This window comes from Larus michahellis, chromosome 1, assembly GCF_964199755.1.
Source record: "Larus michahellis chromosome 1, bLarMic1.1, whole genome shotgun sequence".
Classification (NCBI taxonomy): domain Eukaryota; kingdom Metazoa; phylum Chordata; class Aves; order Charadriiformes; family Laridae; genus Larus; species Larus michahellis.
The window spans coordinates 157,817,762-157,836,072 of NC_133896.1; the positions used below are offsets into that span (position 1 = coordinate 157,817,762).

Consider the following 18,311-nt stretch of genomic DNA (forward strand, 5'->3'; position numbering starts at 1 on the left):
TGAGCTTTGAAAACTTTTTGCTATTCACTGGTCATAAGCCACACCACAAACCTCATTTTGCTACATGCCATATTTGTCAAGCCTACAGTAATATCTCATTTCAGCATTTATAGTAATGACTGTAATTGAGTGCATTATTCACTGTTGTAGTCAATACTCCTTCTTAGGAAATAAAAAAAGCCATTCATTCCTAAATGCAAACCTGATGAAATAACTTTAAATAGTTCAGTATGTCAATGAAGAATTCACTGTTCCTTTCATTGGTGTCATTGATTCTGTTTATTCCTTGAATGCTTCTATTCATTTGGAGAGCGAGAGAGAACCACTTCTGAGTTCATTCTTTTGTTGGAAATCTGAATCCTGTACTGAAGATTAAAATGTCTCCATTCTCTGCTAGACACTATGACAGAAGAACGTCACAGGGAAAGTTATGGCTACTAACTAGGAAACTACAGCATAAAGTACAATATGGGCACAAAAATTTTAAAAAGCTGATGTTCCTTTGACCACTTAGACCAAGGAAAAAAAAAAAAGAAAAAATTTCCATTGATCACATCACTAATTAAACCCCATATTCTCTTACACACATATAAAACAGTCAATTGTTAAATATAAAAGTACTTAGGATCCATGAGGTTCAAAACTAAACGCAAGACCAATCTTTTCCAATATGGCTTTTCCTACAAAAATCTCCCAAAATCATTACACAGGCCACTGAAAGCCAAGGACAAAAACATAGTGTCTTGATGAAGCACTGAAAAACATTAAGAGACAAAGATAAAAATCAACATATTTGCTAGAAATCTTGAAAGGTTGCACCACTGCTCCACTTTCTTGAAGAGTATTCCCATTCTTTGCTATTTCCTTTCTTTGTCTGAATAGCTTGAAATAAAACTAGTTTCACATTGGACACAACTCCATCCTTTTAATGTGCTGGTTTGGATTTCTATTTGAGGATTTTCTTTGCAATACGGAGAATATGGGATTGGAAGAAAAAGACTTAAAGGAAGAAAAAAGAACGGGAAAGCTCAAAAACCAGAATTAACAACCTGATAAATCACTGGAAAAAGGAAAATAAATGCAACTGTAAATAATACTACGCTACAAAACCTATGCAGAGTACTAAATATACTTACACTGCTTTATGTTATTCTAGTAGTCCACAGTGTTACACTTTAGATATACACAGTTTTAAACACTTCCCAAAACAAATTAACTCTATTCCCCCCCCTTTTTTTTTTTTAAAAGTGCAGTTTCCACTGCCTAAAACATTCTTTTACTTTGAATATCTTTTAAAAAGAATAATCTTGCTTACATAGCTCTAAAACATCAGTTCTGTGAAGTCCCACGTCCTTCCAGCATGACTTACCTACCTCACGGAGAAGCCATGAGGATTAAATGCTTGGACTGTGCTTTGAAGCGGTAAGTAGTCAGTATTGCAACTCAGTATTTTGGCACCAGAGCACCCTTACATTCCTCACATCCACATCTCGCCCGCATGCTCTAATAATCACCTTTCTTCCCTTTCTTGCTTTCTGCGCGTTCTGGCTGCTGCAAGACCCCATGAGACCTCGAAGACCTTGTTTCCACAACTCCACCACAACATTTGCACAGATAAGACCGGGTACCAAAAGAGCAGCATTGAAGTGGCAGCTTTTGCAGTCCGTAACACTGATGAATGGCAGGCACACACAACTGAGCTCATACAGCACAAGCTCTCTCAATCACACAGTGTGGAAAATTCAAGCATGGTTAACAGTTCTGTCACACACAAACGCCAGCCATCTCCCTAAGGCAAAAACCACCACCCCAAAAAATGGAGTTTTAAATGACTTTTAAATCAGAGGGAGAAAAGGCAGATTTCACAGCTACACCTGGGCATGATCCTGTGGCACACTCCCTTTTTAGGGGAGTAGCTTGGCACTCAGTTGAAATATCACATACTTCAGCAAAATGGTGATCAATGTCCAATTTTCCTGGATCACAAGAGTCTAAGAGATGAAGCCCTTAAAACAGGCCCTCAAGAGGGACAACGTAAAGCACCACACAAGTATACCATGTCTCAAGGGTCCTCAGAAAACTTTCATGAACTTCAGTAAACACAAACTCTTGACCCAACTTCAAAAAGTGTGGCCTTGAAAAGAGCGTTTATTTTCTATCACTTCTCAAACACTTAAATGAAAAATGAGGTCACGCAAATATCCATACTATGGAGAAAGCTGTCCGTTTCTTTACCTGCTTTTAGAACACCTACTTAATTCTCAAGGCAATTATCCTGTAAGTGGAGATAACCTAATTTTATTTTTGACGCAAGGCACTAACAAGTAAAAATAAAACTCAGAGTAATGCCTGCTCTGTCTTCAGGGAATAAACCTACAATAATATGCCCGCTTCTTCAGTAACAGGTTACTAAATTACTTCTACGTGAAAAACACGTCGTGCTTGATCACGAGTCTGGTTCATATTATACACTGCTAGAGACTTGTACCATTGTATGGAGGACAACACCTTGTAGCACCAGTCGTTCTAGTTAAAGACGTCTCTGCTCATTGCAGGGGGAGTTGAACTAGATGACATTTAAAGGTCCCTTCCAACGCAAACTATTCTTTACTAACCTGCATTCCCAAGCCAGGCAAAATGTAAGCATAAACCAAATGTGCTCTGTCTTCTCAGCAACACCTAGTGCAAGGTGCAGCTAATAAAGCACACCAAGACTATAAAGTGTGTGATTGGTGTTATGAACTTCAGATGGAGCTCTGTGAGTCCATAAAAATAAACCTTTCCCTTAGCCTATCCCAGCCCTTCTCCCAGAAAGGGAGATTAGCAGAGCCTCTCCTACCACTTTCTGAACTTCCTCTGAACTGCCCTCTTGTCACCGGTCCGATGAATGTGCCCACAGATGCTGCCTGCACCTGCATAAATCCTTCCCTAGGAAAAACAGCAATAAATAATCATGAGGTTTACAGGGTCTCAGCACATACCCGTATGGTGGAAGACAGCCACAACTTAAAAATAGCAAGCAGTCAGAGTACCAGCCTCAAATGATGCTTGCTTGTCAAGAGAGCCTTTAACACAGATTTCAGTTGGAGCTACATTCTTTTAGCTACCAGTTGCCAAAGGTTTATTTGGAGCTGGTCTGTTTTTACCTTAGTATGGGCTCAATTTTGTTATCGGCGATAAGACTTCTAGCACAGTGAAGTCCCATGTCTGCAGCTTATGTATCAAGACAGAACAAAAACCTCAACTCACAGGTTAAATTGCTTTCACTTCAGTGAATGGGTTTGCCGTTTGTCTTATCTACATGTAAAAATCATTACACATTTAATAATTATTAAAAAGCATTATTTTATAGTTATGCCATTGGAAGAACTTAGTATATTTCAAGAAAATCTAGATGCCACCTAGTCTAATTTAGGTTTTGAGCACAACGTTAAATCTTATTTTTCTGAAACAAAGTGCATACTACAGCACAGGCTCTCATTTTTTAAACAAAACCAATAAAATGGTAAGCTTAAAAAAAAAGTGGAGGTATTCGCCACACTGTGGAAAAATGCAAACACAGGACAATTATCCAATTCACTGCAGACAGATTTAAGAACAGCACTCTGGGGTCAGTGCTCTAATTTACTATATATATTATTGTGACCTGGTCATTTCAGCACACACTCCCCATGCAATATATCATGAACAGTTAATAAATAGCTAGCAGTCAAAACAATGGGAATCTTATTACATCAGTTCAGTGCACCAAGAAAGTTGCACCTGAGCAAAATGAAAAATAACCCAATTCCAAGAGCAGGTATCATGGTCACCACTTACACTTTTTTTTTTATATTAAACTGCTTTAAAAACCAGCTACAGCCACCTGTTTCCCAAAGTATATAGTAGCTCAAGTCTCCACGATTACGGTAATACGTTATTCAGGGAACAATTAGAGAAATCACACAAGCCAAAGGTGGTATTTCAAAATCGCACGGTGTTTTTTAACTTAGCCACCTTAACTATGGTTTTAGGCAAATTTGAATATTTACTTCCTATTATTTTCACCAAAGTATACTATCACCCCCAAAAATGGCCTGTATTACTCTTACAAAGGAAAATACGCAACCACAAGATTCAATTAATTTTGGACACAGCCAAACTGGAGTTTTAGTTAAGACAAATTAAACAGCTGCAACTCTTACTTTTCATCATATTAACATCTACCAGGTAAATAATAATATAAAAGATTATATATGAGGCATGTATTTACCACTGACTTTAAAAAAAAAAAAAAAACAAAAAACAAACAGAACCAAACAAAAAAACCCCACACATCCAAACCCAACCCAAATCTGAAGAACTAGTGTTCAAGACAGTTGCCAATTTGTTCTGAATAACATAGATATATATTAAACTTAAAAGCAGTCTTCTATCTAGTGAAGGAACTAATCCCCCTCTTTGCTGCATTCACTTCAGTTTACCTTATTGAAAAACGTAGGTTTTAACATCAAAACAACAATAGAAAAGACGTATTTGCTACTACACACTACAGCAACTTTGAAAAAAATGTTGCTATAAAGAGATATAGTGAAAAACAAAAATAAAAACTATCCGATATTTTGCTGCGGGATGTGCCATAGCAAGAGCATTACTCCCTGCAGTTTGAAGGAAGGCATGCCTGCATAGGTACTCTCCATCATGACTAGCAGGTGGGGGATGCAATAGCCAAAGACTCCCAGCCCTCCCTTTACCATGGAATTACAGCTACTGACAGAGGCACCAGGCAAGCCACGGGGAGGAGCAGGAGGTTCCTTCATTGTCTTCAATTAGGGAACTATGTGCAAAACTGCTCTGGTCTTCCAGGTGGCTGGTATTACTCACACCACAACCGTGAAAGATGAAAGCATAAAACTATGCTTTATGATCCCTGCTAAAAACTGACAAATAAAATGAAAAACAATGACAGCTGCTTCAAAGAAAAGGGAAAAAAACCCTTGTGTTTTGATTTTACACCAGCAGGGAGCAGTGGTTACCAAAAACAGTAAGATGCTTTTTGCTTCCCAATGTAGCTACTGTTAGTAAATAAAGGATTCTCAAAATGATTACAACAACACGTTTAAAGGCAGAATTTGGTATGTTTCTTACATGCATCTACTAAAGACATCTGAATACTAGGGTAAGAATTCCTTATAGCGTGTTAAAGGCTGACTCTGGGTGTACGGCTTTTCCTGTGAAATCTATCCATCAGTGTAAGGGAGAGGTTCCCAAAGTAAACAGATAAGTTGATTTACAAGCATGAAGAAAAAGGAGGCAAATTCATTCAAAATGTTCAGTCTCTTGTTCAACAAAAAGGACAGAAATATTCTTAATCATTTTCACACAGCAGATTTTCATTGATTCATAGAGATAGGGGAAGACTGATTGCATATTTGGGGGTGGGGGAGAAAAGGGAAATTAACAACTAGCAAAGCAAATAAATTGAGCATAATATATTACAGAAACGCCTATTATTCACTTACTTTAGGCTATAATTTTGCATCACGCTTAAGAATCCGTATGTGCAATATTCTATTAAACTAATAATAATCTTGTTTATATGAGAATTCACTAAAACCCCTAACTAGTTTTGGCACTAAGGCTCTGACAAGACTGCCGAATTTTTTATGCAGATAAGAGCATTTAGTTAAATGACGTTCCACTGTATGTAACAGCTCACACGGAGGAAAAAGGATCACTCACCACATTGTAATAGCTTTTGTTAATTGCAGACGTATCAAAGCCTTTAGGTGGACTCTTCAATGTACCTGATTTGGGGGAGACCGGTTTTTCTGAAATGTAAGATATTTTTGTGTCAATGGGGTGCAATTTCATAGCTCAACACTAGAGGTCAAACAAACTGCTTTAAAAATATTTATCATAAGATACAGTGAAAATAGTGCTTCACTGAGAAATGTACATACTTGTGCTTGACATTATTGGTAAAGAATCAAAATGGTTCATATGTTCACAATGAATTAAACTCTAGCCTCAGTGAAGGCAAGTAGAAAAATTCTTTTTCCTGGAACCAGAAAGTCAGTTAATAAAATTAACTTTTCCAAAATTGTTTTTTAAAAACAAAACATTATCACAGACCACAATAAAAAAAAAAACACAACAAAACCAAACAAAAAACCAACAGGCATTTCCAAACACCACACATACCTTCCAACAAAAGTAGTATTAATATCAATTTAATGAACTCAGTAAAAGCAAGTGACCAATCAGAGGCTGAACATACCAGAGGTGGGACATTACACTCAGTCTGGTTGAAATAGAGAATCAAAACACTATACAAGTAGTGAGTGACTTACCAGATGCCTATCCCAGAAAATCATCTTTTAAAGCAAATTACCTTTTATTCTTAGGGAAGTAAAAAAATAAAAATGCTTATGCACTTAGAACAGAGTCCATTGTAATAATGAATTCAATCCTTCCTATAATTCCATAGTGAACCTACCCCTCAGTAATGCTTGCTCTTCCTGGAAGGACAACATAAGTCTGCAAGAGCAAACCAACAGGCCTGAGAGTTACCCGAGTGCTGACTCCCAGAATGGAGCGGCACAGAAAACACACTCCTAAAGCCTCCCCCCTCTAACACTCCTTTCAGTCAATCACAGAGGAGCAAAGATGAGAAAAGAGAATCAAAAGCATCATGCCCGATGCTGAAGAAACAGTAAGATTTACAGTATCTCTTTTTGACCTCTCACACTTGACTTTGCACACAACCAACCAAGAATGCTTGTTAGACTGTATTTATCAGGACATTATGGTGTTTTGGTTTGTTATTTTAAATAAGCAGGCTTGTCTAATATGCAGACTTCAAATAAGCACTTGAGTAATTTGTATCCAAACAATAAAATGGCAGATTGTCAAAAAACAAGCCACAAAAGAAAAGCATCAGCAAAATATACCTACTGAAAGTTTTACCTTTATTTTAAAAGCAAGCTCCTCAAGCTCCCATTTCAAATGCATTTTAATAAAGTTATATGAATAATTCAGCTCTAGTTTACCTGATACCTCAGGCCACTAAGAATAAATTATGCACGACCTGCCTTCCCGGGAGAAGCCCAGTCAGCCGAGCTAAGGGCCAGCTATGGGAAATTCCCACGGACAGTAAAGCTGACCAGGGAAATGCCACCATAAGCGGCACGGCCCACATGGTACCAGCCTCTGCCGGACTGTATCCTGGGTAATTCAGTGCTTCTTCAAGGCTGCCCACTGCAGCCCCATAGATGTTCCAATCTCAGGTGAGCAGACTACAGATGCAGGCCACCTTTTTGCCTCCCAGTGCCAGGAGTGCCGGCTGGACCCGAGACTTTAGCCAACAGTCTGCAAGGAGCAGCTCAGGCCCCAGGAGCAGCACACATGTGGTATCTTTGAGGGGATTTTCTCTGTATCACACTGGAACTTGCCTCAAAGAAGCTATTCTAAAAATAAAATACAGTCTTAAAACTGCCAAACATGGGCAAAACATTCCTCCTTACCATGTTCAGAGACAACAGTAAAATCCTTTTGGTTAATATCCCCCACCCATCCACCCCCAAATCAGCTATAAGCTGACAGACAGCACAAAACCCATTAGCCCCAGCAGTTATTCAGCTGGGAATGCTGAGGCTCTCAGCCACCAGCCCTGCAGTACGTACGTGCCCTGCTATACAGCCAAGTAATTCCAAATGACAGGACTCCTCCCATCCCCTTAAAACAAAATCATAAATGTAAGCAGATTTGTCATCAAACGCTCAGTGTGAAAGAAGCACCTAAAGTCACATCATATGTATGGCTACTCATTTATATATAATACTATTCATTTATGGGACAATTACAATTTATTTCTTTGTGCGTAATGATGAAAATGATGTACTTTACCGAAACTCGGTAATTTGCATTCATTCTCTGTGGAAGCTCTTGACTTACCCTACAATTTACAGTGACTTTCAGGTTCACTAAATACCTAAAGGTTTACTAATCATGTGCCAAAAAACATGAGAGGAGAAACCAGAGTTATTTAAGGAAAAAGGTAAATACTTGTCAGTGAATTTTATCATAATACAGATGTTTGACCCTTGTTAATCTGGAGAAAGTTGGCTGGTCATAGAAATCTGGATCTTCTTCCAGCTACTTTGGTATCTTAAAAGGTGTAAAAATATATCTCTTCCCCTAACTTTTTCTTCTCCTAAGCTGCTGAAGAAAGCAGGAGATATTTTTGCTGAAATATATAGAGTCACTTATATTACCAGCTGTTCAGCTGATTCAGTTATCCAGAGAGAGACAATCAAATTCAGATTTAAAAAAAAAGGACACAAAAAAAGGATCACACATTCAAATCACTTTGCCTGAACAGCCATAACCAACATTCAGCTTTTAAAATGCAAAGGCCATTTCTATTGTAGAAACACAGAATTAGACACAGCAAATCAGCCCAGCTGTCTATCATGTCTGGTATTCTGTCTCCAAGCACTGCCTTGCTTCATAAGGAGGAATAATAAACAGTCCTGTTGTAATTAGCTTATTGCACAATGCATTACACAGAAGAAAATCCTGATCTTGCACACAAGAAATCACTTTCTTACCACAAAGGTAAGTGTTATATATTATCCTTCACGAGAAAACATTAGAGTGCCTTTGCAAGCATACAGCATAATTCATGAAACAGCTCAAGGAGCTGTCATTCCCATTCAGCATAGTGGGAACATATAAAGGTTTTATAGGTCCATAGGTCTATGAAGTCCATAGGTTTCTGAAACATTAGGAATACCCTAGCACCTTGCCCACTCCAACCTACAAGCTCTGTTTCTCAAAGCACTGGAAGGGAAGAGAGCAAGAGATGTGAGCCAGACACCAGGTTTTCCCTTACACAAGATTCTTCCCTTCTCCCTACTTTTCTCAGAGTCCCAATGTAAGTCTGTTACATTAACATTGAAGATACAAAGAAAACATGTATAGCATATGATCAAATCCAAAGCAAACAAGCATCTGCTCAAGTCCTGGAAGAGATCGTATCCACTTGATGACTGAAACCAAGAGGTAAGTTACCACTATCAGTTTCTTTCCTGATCAAAGCATTACATTCAGTCGCACCCAGCTACACTTGATAACGCTTTGAAGTGTCTAGTGGCTAGTGATTAACCAGATAGAATTCACTTAACAGATCATCTTTGGGTGGAGACGGAGGTTGGCACAGGCTTCTTAACATTATTCTTCCAGCAAATAATTATTCGCAGTAGAACCAAAATAACTTGGAGCAGCTGCTCTTGTAACCTTTCTCAAAGCAGTACATGAGATGCCATGAAAATGAAGTTATCTTATCCTTAACAAACATCTACCTAAGTGACTGTAAAGGGACAATTTATCCAGTCCTTCCAATGTTTTGTTTCATTCTATTTTCATTAATATGCAAGTATTTCTCTTACCCATCTCAAATTACCTGTCATTCTCACATTCCCTCCTATCTCTCTTCTGTCATGTCTCCAATTTATGTCATATACGTTTTCATGCAACAGTCTCCTTCATACTATTCCAAAGAGCACTCCTTCAGGACATACTTTACTAAAGCATTTCAACTGTACTGCTGCAAGATCACCACCAAATGTTTCTATTACTAGGCTACGGTGCGTGTAACCTAGATGCAAAGATCTGATCTGGGCTATTTCATCCTACAGTATGGGAGAAAAGATGTGCCAATTGGGACACCAAAAGCTATGTGTTCCCTATTAGTGAAGTGCTCCAAGCAAGCTCTGTCTGTAATCAGTTCAAGTCCAACCCCAGGAAGGCAGACATAAAACTTGTTCCTGGTTCTCAAGCTGGTTCAAGCATTGCTGCAACACGCTCCACTCTGCAACATCAACACTAACGACATTTCTTCCCTAGTAGTACTGACTTGTCCCAAACTGTATTCTATTTATGCCTGTAGAGTAGCACTTGACAAGGGAACAAAATATCCATCCAAATGCATATGGCTGGGAAGAGGAAACCTAGCATTCTTGATGGGTTTTTCTTTTTTTCTTTTCTTTTTTTTGAAAAGCTAGAAGTGCCATCTGTCCTTTGTGCACCACAGCATGGGAACAGGAGGATACTCTACTCTTCCACTATATTCTGGCCTTTTCACACACTATGATTTTTATTTTTTCTTAACATCTAACCAGAAGAACTAATAACACTGTCATTTGCTCTGGGCCTGATCCTAACATAATTATCAAGAAAGCATAACAGAAGAAAGCCTAGAACAGTAATGACACATTAATTTCTGTGAAGAATTAGGATAACGTTTGTGACATATCAAATGTCATTTTTCAAAGCTATATTCCCTTCTGCATAATCTCATGCCATTTAAATGTATTACACTGATAAAACTCAGCAAGTGACCATGTGATTTTATAAAAATCCGATTCATGTCTGACAGCAGCTAAGTAAATGCATCCCATTCTCGCTAACCCCTCTTCTCTTCATCACAAGGGAATTCTCAAAACTAAGCCTCCAAATCTCTACTGTGCAAGACAGAGGGAGCAGTGTAAGCGATAAGACTCTACCTACACCTTCACCCCTCCCTGCTCTGTTTTATATAATTAAAAAAAATCTCAAGAAGGACACACTGTCAAATATCTAACAAGTTTACACAGTATAAATCTTTTACCCTCTGTCATGTGCAACAGTACAGCAGGATGAAAATAAAGTCTTCTCATTTCAAAGTACTTCCTGACTGGTGATCAAAGAACATTAAAAAGAAAAGGCAAGATGTTACAGGGTTTAAGAAAGGAAATGAAAATATGCACACAGGGAGGGAGGAAGGGAGGGAGGGAGAAATGGACCATCTTTTTTTATCCATACAGTGCAGACACATACCTGAAAAAGACATTACTACTGCATTTTTTTTCTTCTGCTTACACGTTAGATCACAAGTACCCACAATTTCAAGCAAATCCTCCTTTTCCCCTTGGGTCAGGGAGTTGGGGGCAGAAAGGCTCACACACACTCAAAAGCAAAATAAAAACCATCTTCCATCTCAACCAAATCTATTTCCACAAAGTTTACAGTGTCATTGTCCAGCCTACGAAAACGGAATGCTGTGTTTTGCTCAATAAACTCAGTATGTGTCCTACAACCTTCATAGCTTGCCTCATACATGTATAGCATTCTGTGCTAACACTAATCATTCCAGCACAGCTAAGCAAACACGTTACAAAGTTAGTAAACACGGGCACAGCCTTGTGATGTTTTAGCTGCTCTGAGATACCTTACCATGCAACCTGCCCTGCTTGTGCAATATGTGTAATGTAGTTTACTTTTCTTCTAAAATCTTTAGGAAAGCAATGTGGATAACGGCAGTTCCCATTACTAAGCAGCACACCAAATGTGAGCATTCATTTCCTTCATGGCAACTCTTTCACACAGCCAGTATTTGGAATTCCCTCCTGGCAAAGAGAGCTACTGCTATATCATAATCTCATATTATCCCATATTTTTCAGCTTCTCCTTCTAGCTCTTTTCTCCTTTCCTTGAATATCTAACTTCAGAGCAATGTACAAGCTAAGATTACAAACATACAGTTATCTGACATTAGAGGATATTTTAATTTAGAACAAAAATCCATTTATCTGAACATCTAAAGTCTATGAGTTTTGTGAGAATTCAAACAAAACCACACATACATAAACTTCTTTCGTCTGTTACCCAGTTTGCCAAAGTCAGGTTCCAGCAGACTGAAGGGATTTATTTAATCAAACCCACCAGTTCTCAGCACCTCTCCAAATAATGCATTATCAAAAATGATAACACACAGTGTTGCCTGTACGGAATTTCTAACTAGTTGCAGTATTTTCAGCCACATTTGAGAGAGGAAAGGTGGAGTCATACTATCGATGCCAGAATATTTTACAGAGTATTTAGAAACGAATTAGATGTCAGGGATCAACATTTTGTTCATAGAGACACCTTAATCAAAAGCAAGTATTTCAACAACCCTACCCTGATCATTTTTAAATAAATTCATTACAACACTGTCAGAAAACATATTTTGAATTTGAGCTTGCAAGCTCTACTAACTTGTTCTAAAATACCTTAGGGAAAAAAAAAAAGCACTTTTGTGTTTTAACTTAATGCTCACAGCACTAAGGCACTTAAAACATTTCTGAATTAGGAAAATCTTTAAGTGTGGTGTATATATGGCTGCCAGGAAAGTAAAGAAAAATGGACAGTGAGAGACTATCAACTCAAGAAGTGTCAACCAGTCTAACAAAGACTAGCAAAAACCAGCAGGAGTGCAGAGACTGTTAACCCATACATATAACCCAGATGAAACTTCTCCTGAACACCCACCAGAGCCATTCATGTAACTTCAACAACCAAGAAAGGAGAAAGAAAAGAAAAGAAAAAAGAAAGCAGCAAAACGAGAACAATTAATCTCAAATAAGTCGTCAGTAAACCTAAAAATATGGGTAAAAGAAGGATACCCACTAGTGACAACGTAAGAAGAAAAGGCTCACAAGAATGACAACTTTTGATTCTCTGTTAAAAGCTACTTCCATTCTGGATCCTAACTGCTGACCCAGGTTCCAGTCTAAGGAGTTGGAAGAGATCAAAACTGATAAAATCCAAACAAGACCTCTGCAGCAATGTTTAAATGAGCAACAACGAGACAAGACAGTCATCACGGCTGAAAGAGATTGCTACAACACCACAGGCAAAAGGAAACAGGCTTCAGGAATTGTTTTTCAGGATAAGCCGCATCTGAGAGATCTCTGAAGAACATTAAAGCTAAGTCTTACATCGTGACTATGCCTAAAAGGATCTAGTTGAAAGTAACAACAAAGTTACAGATCTAAAACTCTAGCAATCTGCAAAAACGGATCGTAGATAGCAAATCAAGGAAGAAAGTAAGAGGATGCAACTAGAGAAGAAATAAAAAGTTTAAAAACAGAGTTTTACCCTCACAAATTCAGTTTGCAATTGCATATCTGTGTGGCTGCCTTAAAAAAAAAAAAGTCATGCCAATGGTTTCAGCATGGCCCAAAAGATGTGCGTTTTGATTGGAGCTGTGACAAGGGAAAGAATGGCAAAGCCTCTCAGAACATCCCTGGGTAGTTTTATCTTACCAGGTTTATCCCCAGTCTCTGAAAGCAAGCAGACAGGAAAGAGACAAGACAACAACAACAACAAAAAAAAAAAAAGGACAATGTCACCCATGTCAAGGTCTTGGAGAATAAAGAAGCAATGTTAGTTCTGATACTCAGTATTCAGTCATTAAGATGACATTTACAGAAGGCACTTTCACTGCATGAAGTTCAAAATAAAACTTCAGTGGAAGAGTGAAGTCTGTGTGAAGAAAAGTGGAAGGCACATGAACAATAAAGAAAAAGAAAAATCACAAATACATTACATTTCAAAAACTGTCTCTAACTTTTAGTAGATTTTGGTAGCACTGGGGATTTTTCCTGTGTTTGTTTGCTTCTAAGCGTTGGGAGACATTTAGAGACTTTTTGGTGTAGTTTGTTGCTGGTTCTGAGGGGTTTGTTTTGGTTTGGTTTTTGGTTTTGTTATTTTTAAAGACATTTCCAGGAAACCTCTTAGTACTTACACCCAAAGCACCAATTCAAAGCATTGGCACCAGAGCCAAAATCCAGCATTCTAGGAATTCAGATCGAGGAAGTCAGAGCAGCCCAACTGTGACAGGGACAGAGAAACAAGCAAACAGAATGGGGGACTTTTCTGCACGCTCACTGTTAATTCTTAAGTCCTAGAGCACTCTATATAGCAAACTGGGGTGGGGGAGTACGAGTTCCTGAGCATTAGTGATTGCCATGAATTAAATTTAATAAATACAGTCAAGCTTAAACAAAAAGCATAACAATTTTTAATGAATCAATCAACTATCAACCTCTACCCAAAGCCAGAATTTGTGCAAATATGCTCTCCTTCAAAACTCACCGTTTGATTTTATTTCTCGCACGTAGTTACTTGGAAACCACCCTGTTTTGCCATTTAGAGTTCCTTCCCACCAGCCTCCTTCTTCCACTCTTGTAACATGAATAATATCTCCTTTTGAAAAAGAAAGTTCATCTTCATTCGTCTGTTGAAAATTAAACTTTGCTCTCACCACCAACTGATGGTTGCTGTTATCTGTCATGTCCTAGTAAGTGAGAATACAAACAACAAAAAGACCCTGTTAGAGATTTAAACAGTTGTTCCACGAAGAAAACAAAGTATCCATAAAATGGAAATAGCCTCTCCTTCACACACAACACTCCCCACACATTTCTACTCTAAGCATTTGTAAGGGATGATTTGCCATTTCCAGTATTTCTTGTCATTTTTGATGTATGGATTTGTATCAGTCCAGGGAGTATATTGTCTTATTACAACCCCTTCAAATCAGAAGGGAGAAACAGAGCTAAAATAAGAATAGTTCTCACTCCTCGAAAAATCAAATTCTGTTTTCTATATAAAGTATAAACTAAAACTGCCTTTGGCAACTACAAAGAAACAACAGTTTTATACTACAGTGTTTTTTTCCTAAACCTTTCCATGCTCGGAGGAGGGCGGAACTGAGTTGAGTTTAATTTAATGCTGGATATAAATAAAGAGTTTGTAGCTTAAAACTCCCCCCCCCGCCCCGTAGCAGATCAGATTGGAAGGTTCCACACCTGAATATGCAAGTCTCTAGCCTGCCAATGGAGAAGGATAACATTCTTCCACCAAACCTACGGAATAGTTATGGAATTTATCTTGAATAACTACTCACAAATCATTTGCTTCACGGTTGGCAAAGCTGCAAGTCTGCAGCATGTCTAACTTGCACCTGTCCATGCATATATATGTATGCGCTCATCCCCTGTCACAGATGTGAAGGCTCTATTGTAACAACTAAATGTTAATTGCTACTTCTTAGAAGTCTTTCAAATTCGGCATTTTGTTCTTGGATGTCAATTTTGAATATTTGCATCATTTAAGCATTTCATGAGAGTTAGGACAAATTTTTATGCTAAAAAAGCTAAATAATTGGATAGCTTTAAATAATCCAGATACAATCCATTGCACTGGAAGAGAGAACAGGACTATAAATCATGTCTGTCTGTATCATAAGTAAGGATCAATACCTGCATTACTAAAAAAGTAACTTATGAGGAAATGACTGTGTAAACAATCCCAGTCAGCTATCCAGGTAGCAGAATTTCACCTACATGTTGTCTGTATAGTTGAGATGATTAAAAGATGCACTACATAATATCACTAGGATCACATAACATGTCACCTTAATTCATACCCCCAGCAATCATGTTATTGTATCACAACTCAATGTAACCATCAGTCTTTTAGTGGCTGAGAAACTTGAAAAATGAGGGCAAATGCAACTTTGAAAACATACAGAAAGCCCCAAGACACTCATAAGTCATGATGTTCGACAATTAGATTGGCACATTTTCAAAGAAGTGCCTCTGCCTAAATTCTCTGCTTGTAGATCATGTGCTTTTCTCTTGTTAAGCAGTCACAGCAGATCAAAAGTTTTGCCTTAGTAAACGGCAAAAAAACACCAAATGAGCAGCAACATTGCACAGTGACTTGAGTCGGCCGGGATGGCTCTCCAGTAGCAGAAACCGAATACAAATTTAGTGAGAACAGCTCCAAACGGATCATCTACAGTAGCAAAACCAAACTAAGAATTTCCCAGGTTTAGTCACTAGCTCTCTTTCCCTCCTTCTTGTACTTCTCTCTGCCCCTTTGTAACTTTCTGCAGAGCTGCTCAGATCATCAAAGTAACAGAAATACTTAAAACTCCGATTAGTTCAGTAATCCAGCTAACAGCTAGTCCCACAAACAGTTGCATCAGCAAAACTGAGTGGGTGGTGAACAGCAGAGGGGGAGCTGGAATTAGTGGCCTACGGCAAGAACTTGCAAGGGCTTTGCTACCAGAGAAAACACATCAAACCACACCTAAGAAAGCCTAAGCAGAGCACTGCGTTTAAAGTTTCACATAGCAATCATCACATAGTTCAAAATAGCCTCCTTCAAGCATAGAAAAAGCAGTTTACAGTAAGGATCTGAATCCTCCTTGCAAACCTTTTAGTCACTAAAAGCACCTTTCATCACAATTAGTTTCAATACAACACTCCATCCTGATTTCGGCTGTACTGTAAAACAACTGCCCACGCTACTCAGTTATCTGAAGGCTGGCTGAAGGATTCACCTTGAAACATAACAGAAAACAAGAATAACTACCAATACTGCCAGCATTAAAAGTACCACCTTTGCTGAGATTTGAATATCCTTCAGTCACCATCCCTAAACTCACAGACATGGAGAAAAAGAGATTTTTGCCTTTGAAAAAGCAAGTCCAGGAGGATACTGCCTATGTAGACAACATGGAGTGGTAAGTGAGGGGAAAAAAGTTAGAAGTTTACAGAAAGCTGTACATATTTCAGAGCATCATAAGAAAAGCTGCAAAAATAGAATGTTACAGGCTTGAAATACAGACATGAGAGGAAACAGTTACTCTGTTACACTATTGTTTACTTATAAGTCTTGTCAAAAGAAGAAAAAAAATCACACCACAGCATGTTTCATTTCTTCTAGAACTTACCAAACTCCGATACTGTCCCTGAAAGAGCTTTGAAGTTCTACTGTGTACAGACTGGGATCCCAGAGAATCGAAAGATTTTATCCGATGAGATGAGGGACGTGCGCATACAGAGTCACTGCCCAGCCCTATGTCTGTAGGCGGGGAAAAAAAAAGTAAATATTAGAATCTGAGAAATCTGCATATAACTTCTGCTTACTTCTGTAAAACTTGTGTGCTTAAAGCAGATTTGATGTATCTGTAGTTGCTCAATAATTCAAGATTAAAAAAAGTTACAATAATAAATGATCTGAAGTCCTGATACACTAGCAGTTTCTTCCCTACGCAGACAGGAAAACAATTTGAGATGTTTAGGAAGAAGAAGGTTAGGGTTGTACTTCTCCATTCCTACTCACTACTAGTCTATTTAAAGGTAATTAACCAGCATCACTTTAGCTAGTGGCCAAGAATTTTGAATGCATAAAACTTGCTTGAAGTAAAGCCAGCCACATCTGTTTCTTAGCTCTTCTCCCCCCACCACCACCATCTCCTTCTCAATTAAAACATTCCTTCCACTGTCTTTTTTCCTACAGTCCTTTGTCTCATCCCTTTTTTGCCAACTAAGCTATTTCTTCTTCTTCGGAGGGAGGGGGAGGGATAAGAGGAGTGAAGGGAGGAAAGCTGCTTGCTTGAAAAAAAAAAAAAAAAAACCCAAAAACTACAGACCCCCAAACCTCTCCCATCTTTCATTTGCCTCTACTCCAACAAGCACACCCATGTGAGATGTTCACCTGAAGGGTAGCTCTACATGCTGCCAGGGTGCTGCTGGGGTCCCTGTGGGCTGGGAGGCACCCAGCGGGTGGCAGGACAGGGCTCACCCCACCACCCTGGCCAGGAGCGGGGCAGCTGGGGCACAGGCACAGCCGCAGTCCAGAACATCAGGCTCCTCCCTGGGGACACGAAGTCAGCCCACCTGCGGGTGGGGGGTCCTGGTGCAGAGGTAGGGGACAGGCTGCACCCAAAGTGGCTCCTAAGGGCCATGGCCTCCCACAGTGCTGCTGGGAGCCTCTCCTAGAATTATGGTGGGACAGGGGTTGCTCCTGGCTGCACCAGCTCCTCCAGCCCTCACAGCCAAACCCCCGGAGGAGGCTGCTCCCACGGCCCTTCCACAGGTGACGTTACCGGAGACAAACATCGCTCCTTTTCCTCATGTTTTCCCACACACAAGGAAATCACCCAGTGAGCATCTGGGCTTCAAGGAGCCCCAAAAGCAATGCAGTATTGTGTGTCCCAAACTCACAGATGTTTTCATTAGACTATGTAAGTATCCCAACTGCCCTCCTGGCTTTTATGCCTCTGTTACTCTTTCCTAGTAGTTTGCTTTGCCTCCAACACTCTACCTTCATGAGAAGTACACACACACAACTACAGTCTCTCAGTTACTTTCAGACTAAAGCAGACAACGATTATGCAATCCAAGTTATTTTTGCTCAAAGGGAAATACACATACAGGTGCAGTTCCACGAGGAGACTCCTGAACAAAGCATATCTGCTGTTCCACCTCAAACCTGAAGGGAGAATTAGATTCATCTTAACTGGAAAGCCTTTCAACTTCAGCACAGCATCTAACGGCAGCTGAGATGAAGGAGGAGGGAAAGGCTTTGAGATGGACAATGAGCACAGAAGAAAAGTGTTGACAACAAAGGATGCTCCAAGTCCACAGCGACTGAGCAGAGAATGCCTT

General features: G+C 39.2%; 1 protein-coding gene across 9 annotated transcripts in view; it reads right to left on the reverse strand.

Annotated features, from left to right (window-relative positions):
* The window catches only part of ARHGEF7 (Rho guanine nucleotide exchange factor 7), a 126,151-nt gene that overhangs the window by 53,289 nt on the left and 54,551 nt on the right, over positions 1–18,311 (reverse strand). For 8 of the 9 annotated variants that reach the window (XM_074561358.1, XM_074561341.1, XM_074561350.1 and 5 more), the window contains 3 exons: positions 16,592–16,722; positions 13,942–14,143; positions 5,722–5,810 (listed from right to left, as the gene is read on the reverse strand). In XM_074561358.1, the coding sequence (XP_074417459.1) occupies positions 5,722–5,810; positions 13,942–14,143; positions 16,592–16,722 (422 nt within the window). Of the gene's footprint in view, positions 1–1,046; positions 1,050–1,514; positions 1,566–5,721; positions 5,811–13,941; positions 14,144–16,591; positions 16,723–18,311 lie in introns of those variants that run through there. The other variant, XM_074561402.1, reaches the window with a different exon arrangement.